Genomic DNA, 13,306 nt, shown 5'->3' on the forward strand with positions numbered 1-13,306 from the left:
CTAGGTTTAAAGAAAATAATATCTATAATATTTTCTGTCATGATAAAAGATTGAGTGTTCACATGTAAGTGTTATGGGAGGGACGACATAATAGCTTCCTGAGGAAAGAGACAAAAGAATGATAAACGCTGATCTAAAGTGTGGTTATAGTATAATATAATATGAAAGTGAAAGTTGCTCAGTCATGTCCAAGTCTTTGGGACCCCATGGGCTGTAACATGCCAGGCTCCTCTGTCCATGGAATTCTCCAGGCCAGAGTACTGGCCTGCTGGTAGCTGTTTCCTTCTCCAGGGGATCTTCCCAATGTGGTATTGAACCCAGGTCTCCCTTGTTGCAGGCAGATTCTTAACCATCTGAACCACCAGGGGAGCCCAAGGAAACTGGAGTGGCTAGCCTATCCCTTTTCCAGGAAAATCTTCTCAACCCAGGAATCAACCCAAGATCTCCTGCATTGCAGGCGGTTTCTTTACCAGCTGAGCTACCAGAGAAGCCCATATTATGATATAATAGTAAATAATTCAGTCTGTGTTCAACAAACCCATTGAATTTTTCATCATATCTGCAAGTAGCTAAGTGGTGCTGTGTCCTGAATTGTAAAAATATACATAGATTTATCTATGCATATAGATATAGGTAAGACCATAGATATATTCAGGTAGCTTTGGAGAGAATGAAAATTCAAAAGTCCCTTTAGAGTTCAGGTTATAATTTTCTAAACATACAGTTGAGAACTTGTATCCATTAGTGAAGGCTGATGGGAGTGAAAATAATAGGTGAATAAAAGGTGGATGACAAAAAGAGAATTAGGTCATGAAATTAAAGATTTTTGCAAATATCTCAATTTTATAAAAGGAGGCAAGTAGCAGTTGCTATATTTCTAATTCCACAAACTCTCCAAAGGCAAATGAGTTTAACTGGATGAAGGCAAGTGTCTTGCCATGGCTTTAGGTAAAAAGTGATGTTGACGCTGGATGCATAGTAAAAATGAAGAACTATTAGTGGTCTCACAAATAAAATTAAAGGGTGAATTTTTCAAAAGAATTCCCATTATTGAACAATTTCTATAACAAGGAAAAGCTACAAAATTCTATACAAAAATGAAGGTAAAATTCTGAATATCTACACAGTAATATGGATACTATGAATAGACTTTTATTGTTCTTGTTTCTACACACAACATGTGAAAAACAGTTAAATTCAATCATATCTTTTTAGTACAACTTTTGCATTAAAATAATAAATTTCAATACATACCCACATTGTTTTATGGAGGAGTCCTATTTATGAGGCAGAGCTTCTAGAACAGCAGTACCCAAACTTTTAGGCCCCAGGAACCAGTTTCGTGGAAGACAATTTTTCCATGGACTGGGGTAGGAAGCAATGGTTTTGGGACGATTCAAGCATATTGCATTTATTGCTCACTTTATCTCTATTACTGCATCAGCTCGACCTCAGATCATCAGGCATTAGATCTCAGAGGTTGGGGACCCCTGCACTGAGGTCTCAGATACAGTTAGTCTCTTTTCCCCTTCTTTCCTCTCTTAGTCAACTTCCAGCAACAAAACAGAAAACATTTTGTGATGACAAACATGGCAGTTGCCACACAGGCCAGCAGGAACCCGATGACATCCAAAGAGTGGTACTGGAACCAGGTGAGGTCATGGATAGCTGGCCGCAAGTGCTTGGCTCCTTTGTGGCGCATGACAAACTCGATCCAGAAGACTGCTCTGTCCAAGGGCTTCATCAGCTGATCATGTTGAATGGCTGATAATCTCATCACATTCTCTTTGTAGCTGAAGGAAAATCAAACAGTGATCATTTATGGAATGAGCTATAATAGGCAAATATGTGAAATTTTCTTGCAGATGGTTACAATGAGTGCAACACAGAGTGGAAGAAAAATAGATAATTTTCTCTGAGGTGATTATTGAGATATTATCTTAAGGGCTAGGATTTCTTAAATGCATAGCATTTCAAGCTACAAAGAAAAGAAAGAAAATGGGAGAGAACAAGATTGTACATTCTGAAGAATGGAATGAGCCGTCCCAAAGGGAAATAAAAGAAAAGAAATTCGTAATATGTTTGTCCAAAGTTTGAATTGTCTCATAAAGAATTGTTAATAGACCTGGTAGATGTATTTCAAAATGTTATAATCCAGATATAGCAGGTAAATCAGTGATGAGGTTTGGAGACATGTCCAGACAGGGCTGATCTTACATTAGTGAAGTGGTGGTTGAAAGTGTGGAAGTAGATTGACAGTTTGATTCCTGACTCTTACTTTGTTGGCTGCTTTTTTATTCTGTCTGTTCCTCAGATTAAAAAAAAAAATTTTTATTAACGTTTTAAAACTTTTTTTATTTTTTAAACTTTTAATTTTGCTTCGGAGTGCTCAATCATGATAGAACCTGTTTCTCAGGTTTTCATTGTTGTATAAAATGGCTAGGAATAGTACCTTATCTAATTATATTGAGAATATTTTACTGATTCTTAGAGGCATTCCTAGCATGCAGTAGACACTCAGTAAATATTTACTAGTATTGTTGTTCTGGTTTTTGTTCTATAAATTCTGGAGAAGCTTCAACATTTCACTCTCAGGCATTGCAGACACACTTGTTTCTACTGTTGAAATGCTGGCAGACTAATAGACAAGAAAGAAGAATAAAGAGCTATAGCTCATGAACTTTAAATCACAAAGTGTTATTACATGACAATGTAGTAATAACAATGGAAGTAACTTTTCTCCCTTTTCTGTCAAAAACACAGGAGGAGAACTGGGTTTTTGAGAAGACTGCAGTAATCCTGGAAATATATTTTTAATACAATAGGAATAGACTACAATAAAGAAGTTACTTAATATGTGTAAAGTAACACTGTTTTACTAAATACAACATGCAGCATATCATGAACATTCAGTATATCTTCATTTTTAACACCAACATTACATTATTAAAAATTAAAAAGACATACAAATATACCAGAGATATGTACATTTACATAAAAACAGCAGATGAAAGATTTTTTTCTCTTAAAAAAAGAGAAAAAAGGAGGAGCTAAGATGGGGGAGGAATAGGATGGGGAGACCACTTTCTCTCCTACGAATTCTTCGAAAGAACATTTGAATGCTGAGCAAACTCCTCAAAACAACTTCTGATCGCTAGCAGAGGACATCATGTGCCCAGAAAAGCAGCCCATTGTCTTTGAAAGGAGGTAGGACAACATAGAAAACATAAAAAGAGAGACGAAAGAGCTAGGGATGGAGCCCCGTCCCGGGAAGGGAGTCATAATAGAGGAAGTTTCCAAACACCAGGAAACCCTCTCACTGGCGGGTCTGGGGGAAGTTTTTGAATCTTGGAGGACAACCTAACTGGGAAGAAAAATAAATAAAACCCACAGATTTCATGCCTAAAAGCAACTCCTAGGAGAAAAGTACCCCAGACGCTCGCATCTGCCACCAGCAAGTGGGGGCTGAACAGAGAGGAGCGGGCGGCATTGCTTAGGGTAAGGACCGGGCCTGAATGTCCTGAGGGCAATCGGATGGAGCTAACGTGAGATAGCAACTTAAACTATGGGATAGCAAGAGAGAGAGAGAAAATTAACCGGTGAAAAGCGCTAACCGAACACACTGCTGGCCTGTTCACAGAACAAAGGAAAGACTGAGGAATTTCAGAGAAAGCTAGCCGGTGGTGGTGGACTGGCCCATCCCACGCCAGAGGCAGGAGGCAGAGGGGAGGGGAAAGGGGCAAACTCGGCCCCAGAGACAGCATCCCCTACCAAACTGCAAAGAGGCTTCCAATTTCTAACCAAAGATTTCCTGAGATTCTGGATGGTTGACATCCGGTGGGAGGGTCTCAGCTATAGGCCAGCTCCCAAGAACAGACACAAGGCGCACCGGAGCGGTGTGCGCGAAACCTAGGCTGGGACCTCGGAGGGGAGAAGGCACACCGCGCCCGGGGAGAGTGCGCTCATCAAGCTCCTGGCTGCCTGAGCTGCTCGGGTGGGGAAGGCACAAAATGCAGACCCAACTGAGTCTGCGCTTTTGTGGAGAACCTGAAAACTGGAACTGCAGGCAACTCAGGGCCCGCTCCCTATAGAGCAGCCTGGAGCCTGAGTAGTGTAGACGGGGAAAGCACGCGTGCCGTGAGTGGAGAAACCCAGTGTGGCCAGAACACTGAGAGTGCTCCCCACACAGGCAGTGACATTTGTCTGCAGTGCCCCTCCCTCCCCAAAGCACGACTGAACAAGCGAACCTAAACAAGAGACCACTTCCACCCGCTTGTGTTAAGGCAGAAATTAGACACTGAAGAGACCTGTAAACAGAAGCCAAATAAACAAAGGGAACTGCTTCAGAAGCGACAGGTGCAATAGATTAAAATCTCTGTAGTTAACACCAACTACACTGGAAGGGCCCTATAGATATTGAGAAGTGTAAGCTGGAACAAGAAGCTATCTGAAACTGAACCAAACTCACACTGCCCACAACAGCTCCAGAGAAATTCCTAGATATATTTTAACTATTTTTTTAATTAAAAAATTTTTTTTGTCTTTTTCTTAAATTTTTTCTCTTTTATTTTCTTTTAAATTACCTATTACTCCTCTATTACTCCTTAATTTTCATTTTATTTTATTTTCTTTTAAAGTCTGATATTACTCCTCTATTACTCCTTAATTTTCATTTTCATTTCACTATAACCTTGCAAAAAACAAAAATACCTTATTTTTAAAGTGAACTTCATATATATTTCTTAAATTTTTTGTGTTTTTGTTTTTAATATTGTAATTTTAAGAGCCTAACCTCTACTCTAGATTTTTAATATTTGCTTTTCAGTATTTGATATAAATTTTGGACATTTAAGAATCCAATATTCAGTACCCATTTTTACTCAGGAGTGTGATGATTACTCTTTTCCCCTTTTGACTCTCCTTTTTCTCTCCCAGATCACCTCTATTTCCTCCCTCCCCCTTCTCTCCTAAATCTAATTCTGTGAATCTCTGTGGGTGTTCTGGGCTGCAGAGAACACTTAGGGAACAGAGCACTGCATAGATCTGTCTCTCTCCTCTTGAGTCCCCCCTTTTCTCCTCCTGCTCATCTCTATCACCCTCCTCCCTCTCCTCTTCTTCATGTAACTCTGTGAACCTCTCTGGGTGTCCCTCACTGTGGAGAATCTTTTCACCATTAACCTAGAAATTTTATTATCAGTGCTGTATACTTGGAGAAGTCTTGAGGCTACTGGAAGAATAAGACTGAAATCCAGAGGCAGGAGACTCAAGCCCAAAATCTGAGAACACCAGAAAACTCCTGAATACAGGGAACACTAAGTAATAAGAGATCATTTCAAAGCCTCCACACCTACACTTAAAACAACCACCACCCAAAAGCCAATAAGTTCCAGAGGAAGACATACCATGCAAATTTTCCAGCAATGCAGGAACATAGCACTGAGCCTCAACATACAGGCTGCCCAAAGTCACACCAAACACATAGACCCACCTCAAAACTCACTACTGGACACTCCTTTGCACTCCAGAGAGAAATCCAGTTCCATGCACCAGAACACTGACGCAAGCTTCCCTAACCAGGAAACCTTGACAAGCCCGATTGTCCAAACCCACCCACTGGGAGAAACCTCCACATTAAAAAGGAACCACAGACCACCAGAATACAGAAAGGCCACTCCAAACACAGCAATCTAAACAAGATGAAAAGGCAGAGAAATACCCAGCAGGTAAAGGAACATGAAAAATGCCCACCAAGCCAAACAAAATAGGAGAAGATAGGGAATCTACCTGAAAACGAATTTAGAATAATGATAGTAAAAAATAATCCAAAATCTTGAAAACAAAATGGAGTTACAGATAAATATCCTGGAGACAAGGATTGAGACGATGCAAGAAATGTTTAACAAGTACCTAGAAGAAATGAAAAAAAAAAGTCAATTAAAAATGAATAATGCAATAAGTCAGATCAAAACACTTTGGAGGGAACTAACAGTAGAATAAAGGAGGCAGAAGATAGGATAAGTGAGGTAGAAGATAAAATGGTGGAAATAAATGAAGCAGAGAGGAAAAAAGAAAAAAAAATCAAAAGAAATGAGGACAACCTCAGGGACCTCTGGGACAATGTGAAATGCCCCAACATTCGAATCATAGGAGTCCCAGAAGAAGAAGACAGAAAGAAAGGCCATGAGAAAATACTCGAGGAGATAATAGTTGAAAACGTCCCTAAAATGGAGAAGGAAATAGTTACACAAGTCCAAGAAACCCAGAGAGTCCCAAACAGGATAAACCCAAGGCACAAAACATCCCAAGACACATATTAATCAAATTAACAAAGATCAAACACAAAGAACAAATATTAAAAGCAGCAAGGGAGAAACAACAAATAACACACAAAGGGATTCCCATAAGGATAACAGCTGATCTATCAATAGAAACTCTTCAGGCCAGAAGGGAATGGCAGGACATACTTAAAGTAATGAAAGAGAATAACCAACAACCAAGATTACTGTACCCAGCAAGGATCTCATTCAGATATGAAGGAGAATTCAAAAGCTTTACAGACAAGCAAAAGCTGAGAGAATTCAGCATCACAAAACCAGCTCTTCAACAAATGCTAAAGGATATGCTCTAGACAGAAACAAGAAAGGTTGTAGAAATGTGAACCCAAAACAAAAAAACCAAATGGCAACGGGACCATACCTATCAAAATTATCTTAAAATTTCTGGCTTACATCATGCTGTATAATGGGCTCCAGTTTCATCCATCTGATTAGAACTGATTCAAGTAAGCCAGAAAGATAAAGACCAATAGAATATACTAACACATATATATGGAATTTAGAAAGATGGTAACAATAACCCTATATGCAAAACAGAAAAAGAGACACAGATGTACAGAACAGACTTTGGGACTCTGTGGGAGAAGGCGAGGGTGGGATGTTTTGAGAGAACAGCATTGAAACATGTATATTATTTAGGGTGCAACAGATCACCAGCCCAAGTTGGATGGATGAGACAAGTGCTCAGGCCAGGTGCACTGGGAAGACCCAGAGGGATTGGGTGGAGAGGGAGGTGGGAGGGGGGATTGGGATGGGAAATACATGTAAATCCATGGCTGATTCATGTCAATGTATGACAAAAACCACTACAATATTGTAAAGTAATTAGCCTCCAACTAATAAAAATATATGGAAAAAAAATTAATTACCTTAAATGTAAATGGGTTGAATGGCCCAACCAAAAGACAAAGACTGGCTGAATGGATACAAAAACAAGACCCCTATATATGTTGTCTACAAGAGACCCACCTCAAAACAAGGGACACATACAGACCGAAAGTGAAGGGCTGGAAAAAAATATTTCACACAAATGGAGACCAAAAGAAAGCAGGAGTCGCAATACTTATATCAGATAAAATGGACTTTAAAATAAACGCTGTGTAAAGAGACAAAGAAGGACACTACATAATGATCAAGGGATCAATCCAAGAAGAAGAGATAACAATTATAAATATATATGCACCCAACATAGGAGCACTGCAATATGTAAGGCAAATGCTAACGAGTATGAAAGGGGAAATTAACAATAACACAATAATAGTGGGAGACTTTAATACCCCACTCACACCTATGGACAGATCAACTAAACAGAATATTAACCAGGAAACACAAACTTTAAATGACACAATGGACCAGCTAGACCCATTTGATATCTATAGGACATTTCATCCCAAAACAATCAACTTCACCTTTTTCTCAAGTGCACATGGAACCTTCTTCAGAATAGATCACATCCTGGGCCATAAATCTAGCCTTGGTAAATTAAAAGAAACAAATCATTCCAGTCATCTTTTCTGACCACAATGCAGTAAGATTAGATCTCAATTACAGGAAAAAAAACTATTAAAAATTCAAACATATGGAGGCTAAATAACACGCTTCTGAACAACCAACAAATCATAGAAGAAATCAAAAAAGAAATAAAAAGATGCATAGAAACGAGTGAAAATGAAAACAAAACAACCCCAAACCTATGGGACACTGTAAAAACAGTGCTAAGGGGAAGGTTCATAGCAATACAGGCTTACCTCAAGAAACAAGAAAAAAGTCAAATAAATAACCTACCTCTACACCTAAAGCAACTAGAGAAGGAAGAAATGAAGAACCCCAGGGTTAGTAGAAGGAAAGAAATCTTAAAAATTAGGGCAGAAATAAATGCAAAAGAAACTAAAGAGACCATAGCAAAAATCAACAAAGCTACAAGCTGGTTTTTTGAAAAGATAAACAAAATTGACAAACCGTTAGCAAGACTCATTAAGATACAAAGGGAGAAGAACCAAATTAACAAAATTAGAAATGAAAATGGAGAGATCACAACAGACAACTCTGAAATACAAAGGATCATAAGAGAGTACTACCAGCAGCTCTATGCCAATAAAATGGACAACTTGGAAGAAATGGACAAATTCTTGGAAAATATAACTTTCCAAAACTGAACCAGGAAGAAATAGAAGACCTTAACAGTCCCATCACAAGCAAGGAAATCGAAACTGCAATTAGAAATCTTCCAGGAAACAAAAGCCCAGGACCAGATGGCTTCACAGCTGAATTCTACCAAAAATTTAGAGAAGAGCTAACACCTATCTTACTCAAACTCCTCCAGAAAATTGCAGAAGAAGGTAAACTTCCAAACTCATTCTACGAAGCCACCATCACCCTAGTACCAAAATAAGACAAGGATGCCACAAAAAAAGAAGAAAACCACAGGCCAATATCACTAATTAACATAGATGCAAAGATCCTTAACAAAATTCTAGCAAACAAAATCCAATAACATATTAAAAAGATCATATATCATGACCAAGAGGGCTTTATCCCAGGAATGCAAGGATTCTTTAATATCCGCAAATCAATCAATGTAATACACCACATTAACAAATTGAAAGATAAAAACCATATGACTATCTCAATAGATGCAGACAAAGCCTTTGACAAAATTCAACATCCATTTATGATAAAAACTCTCCAGAAAGCAGGCATAGAAGGAACATACCTCAACATAAAAAAGCTGTATATGACAAACCCACAGCAAACATGATCCTCAATGGTGAAAAATTGAAAGCATTTTCCCTAAAATCAGGAATAAGACAAGGGTGTCCACTCTCACCACTACTATTCAACATAGTTTTGGAAGTGTTGGCCACAGCAATCAGAGCAGAAAAAGAAATAAAAGGAATCCAGATAGGAAAAGAAGTGAAAGTCTCACTGTTTGCAGATGACATGATCCTCTACATAGAAAACCCTAAAGACTCTACCAGAAAATTACTAGAGCTAATCAATGAATATAGTAAAGTTACAGGATATAAAATTAACACACAGAAATCCCTTGCATCCCTATATACTAACAATGAGAAAACAGAAAGAGAAATTAAGGAAACAATACCATTCACCATTGCAACAAAAAGAATAAAATACTTAGAAGTATATCTACCTAAAGAAACAAAAGACCTTTATAGAAAACTATAAAACACTGATGAAAGCAATCAAGAGGACACAAATAGATGGAGAAATATACTGTGTTCATGGATTGAAAGAATCAATATTGTGAAAATGAGTATACTACCCAAGCAACCTATAGATTCAGTGCAATCCTTATCAAGCTACCAACGATATTCTTCACAGAACTAGAACAAATAATTTAACAATTTGTATGGAAATACAGAAAACCTTGAATAGCCAAAGCAATCTTGAGAAAGAAGAATGGAACTGTAGGAATTAACCTGCCTGACTTCAGGTTCTACTACAAAGCCACAGTCATCAAGACAGCATGGTACTGTCACAAAGATAGAAATATAGATCAATGGATCAAAATAGAAAGCCCAGAGATAAATCCACATACCGATGAACACCTTATCTTTGACAAAGGAGGCAAGGATATACAATGGAAAAAAGACAATCTCTTTAACAAGTGGTGCTGGGAAAACTGGTCAACCACTTGTAAAAGAATGAAACTAGAACACTTTCAAGTATGATATACAAAAATAAACTCAAAATGGATTAAAGATCTAAATGTAAGACCAGAAACTATCAAACTCCTAGAGGAGAACATAGGCAAAACACTCTCCGACATAAATCACAGCAGGATCCTCTATGACCCACCTCCCAGAATATTGGAAATAAAAGAAAAAATAAACAAATGGGACCTAATGAAACTTCAAAGCTTTTGCACAACAAAGGAAACTATATGCAAGGTGAAAAGACAACCTTCAGAATGGGACAAAATAATAGCAAATGAAACAACAGGCAAAGGATTAATCTCAAAATTATACAAGCAACTCCTGCATCTCAATTCCAGAAAAATAAATGACCCAATAAAAAAAATGGGCCAAAGATCTAAACAGACATTTCTCCAAAGAAGACCTACAGATGGCTAACAAACACCTGAAAAGATGCTCAACATCACTCATTATCAGAGAAATGCGAATCAAATCCCCAATGAGATACCATTACACGCCAGTCAGAATGGTTGCTATCCCAAAGTCTACAAGCAATAAATGCTGGAGAGGGTGTGGAGAAAAGGGAACCCTCTTACACTGTTGGTGGGAATGCAAACTAGTACAGCCACTATGGAGGACAGTGTGGAGATTCCTTAAAAAACTGGAAAGAGAACTGCCATATGACCCAGCAATCCCACTCCTGGGCATACACACTGAGGAAACCAGAACTGAAAGAGACACGTGTACCCCAATGTTCAGCACAGCTCTGTTTATAATAGCCAGGACATGGAAGCACCCTAGATGACCATCAGCAGATGAATGGATAAGAAAGCTATGGTACATATACACGATGGAATATTACTCAGCCACTTAAATGAATACATTTGAATCAGTACTAATGAGGTGGATAAAACGAGCCCATTATACAGAGTGAAGTAAGCCAGAAAGACAAACACCAAAACAGTACACTAATGCATATATATAGAATTTAGAAAGATGGTAACGATAACCCTATATGCAAGACAGAAAAAGAGATACAGATGTATAGAGCAGACTTTTGAACTCTATGGGTGAAGGCGAGGGTGGGATGATCTGAGAGAACAGCATCGAAACATGTATATTATCAAGTGTGAAACAGATCACCAGTCCAGGTAGGACGCATGAGACAAGTGCTTGGGCTGGTTCACTGGGATGACCCAGAGAGATGGGATGGGGATGGAGGTGGGAGGAGGGTTTCAGGATGGGGAATACATGTAAATCTATGGCTGATTCATGTCAATGTATGGCAAAAACCACTACAATATTGTAAAGTAATTAGCCTCCAACTAATAAAAAAAACTGGGAAAAAATAAAATAAGGAAATTTCAAAAAAAAAAGAAAGAAAAAAAGTGCTTTTTATGCTGGTCACTTAGGGCAATAGCTGTGCTAAAATTAAATTTAAATAACACTGCTTATGAAACACAAAATGCATTTTGCTGCCATTACTGACACATTCTCAATACATTTTCTTTACAAAGTCATTATGATTAAAAAAAAGGGGGGAATATATACATCATATTTGTGATATTAATATAATTGTGTGATTGAAATTCATGTATATCCTGAAGTGATTTGGAAATCAAATATTTCTGTTTTCAGAAAATGTGGCTTTGAAATAGGGATATCCCAACATAACTATCTATTCCAAATAAGACAAAAACAAGCACAAGTAAAAGAACTCTAAATAAACTTAAATTAATAGGCTGTATCTACATAGTTGTAATTGAGTAAAAAGAAAATTCTAGTTGTTTACCATTTATCAATGATGGGATCAAAATATTATTACAGACTAGCTGATAGCGGAGAAGGCAATGGCAACCCACTCCAGGACTCTTGCCTGGAAAATCCCATGGATGGAGGAGCCTGGTAGGCTGCAGTCCATGGGGTTGTGAAGAGTTGGACACGACTGAGCAACCTTACTTTCACTTTTCACTTTCATGCATTGGAGAAGGAAATGGCAACCCACTCCAGTGTCCTTGCCTAGAGTCTCCCTGGTGGGAGTTGGCTATGGGATTACACAGAGTCGGACACGACCGAAGTGACTTATCAGCAGCAGCAGCAGATACAGAGAACAATCTATTGGTTACCAGATCTCGGGGAGTAGAAACACACAGGTGGGGGAGTAGGAGGCAAAATTATTGGGAATGATATAAGCTCAAGGAGGTGTTGTAAAACACTGGAAATTTAACCACTATTTGATAATTACTTTAAATGGAAAATAATCTTTAAAAATTGTGTAGCATTTTTACAAAAAGGAATATCCCAACATATGGGCTTCCCTGGTGGCTCAGATGTAAAGAATCTGCCTGCAATGCAGAGACCTGGTTTGATACCTGGGTCAGCAAGATCCTCTGGAGAAGGGAATGGCTGCCTACTCCCATGTTCTTGCCTGGAAAATTCCACGGACTGAGGAGTCTGGTGGGATACAGTCCATGGGGTCCCAAGGAGTCGAACACAACTGAGAAACCAACACTTCCACTTTTTCACGTCAACATACTCCTCCCAAGTCAGTTATGTTTAGATTTTATAATTCTTCCAAACAAGACAAAATGACCACAGTAAAAAACCCCAAGAATATACCCACCTTTATAAATAGAATATATATAATTGAAACTGGGTAATTAGAAAATTATAGCTGTTTATCCTTTATCAGAGATGGAGTCAAAATATTAGCATAGAAAACTTGGAAAATATTAAATGTAATCAGAATTTGAAATAGATTATGTCATGGTGGTTTACTGAAAATAAACCATATTTTAAGAGTTTAAAACCTTTGAGAAGTTCACATGCTGAAAGAGAGTAGACTGGGCAGATGAGGATCCACAGCATTCGTGGTTCTGAGAGGGTAACAGGCAGGAAGGCCAAGGGTCTCCAAAGGGAGGAAATAGGCTGCAAGTGTTAGACATTTTTATCTCTCTTAAGAGAGAGCGGCAGGAGGAACAAACCAGCGATATTTTTTTTTCTTCTCTATACAAATTTAAAAGGAGGTTTCTCTTAAAATGCTGTGTTGCCATGACACCTGGTTTCACCTGAAGCTAACTATTCTCAAACCTTGAGTTAACCAATACATTTTTTTCTTATTGAAATGTTTGTCTTAAGATATGTTAATTTACCCCAGACTCTGTAAGTTCCGCCAAATGGCCCAACCTATTTACTCAGATATTGTTCCCCTAATCCATGTAAACGAAACAATTTGTTTGGGAATCTGCCCTTCTGCAAGATTCAAGTCAACCATTTTATGGCCGGGGATGAATTACCTGGTGCCATTCTAAATTT

General features: G+C 38.3%; 1 protein-coding gene across 5 annotated transcripts in view; it reads right to left on the reverse strand.

The window, feature by feature from the left end:
* Positions 1-1,130: 1,130 nt before the first annotated feature.
* Positions 1,131-13,306, reverse strand: part of LOC122428290 (UDP-glucuronosyltransferase 2B18-like) — a 33,823-nt gene continuing 21,647 nt past the window's right edge. For all 5 annotated transcript variants that reach the window (XM_043448207.1, XM_043448209.1, XM_043448206.1 and 2 more), the window contains one exon: positions 1,131-1,793. In XM_043448207.1, the coding sequence (XP_043304142.1) occupies positions 1,514-1,793 (280 nt within the window). In that variant the 3' untranslated portion in view covers positions 1,131-1,513. The remainder of the gene's footprint in view (positions 1,794-13,306) is intronic.

This window comes from Cervus canadensis, chromosome 26 (assembly GCF_019320065.1).
Source record: "Cervus canadensis isolate Bull #8, Minnesota chromosome 26, ASM1932006v1, whole genome shotgun sequence".
Lineage (NCBI taxonomy): Eukaryota > Metazoa > Chordata > Mammalia > Artiodactyla > Cervidae > Cervus > Cervus canadensis.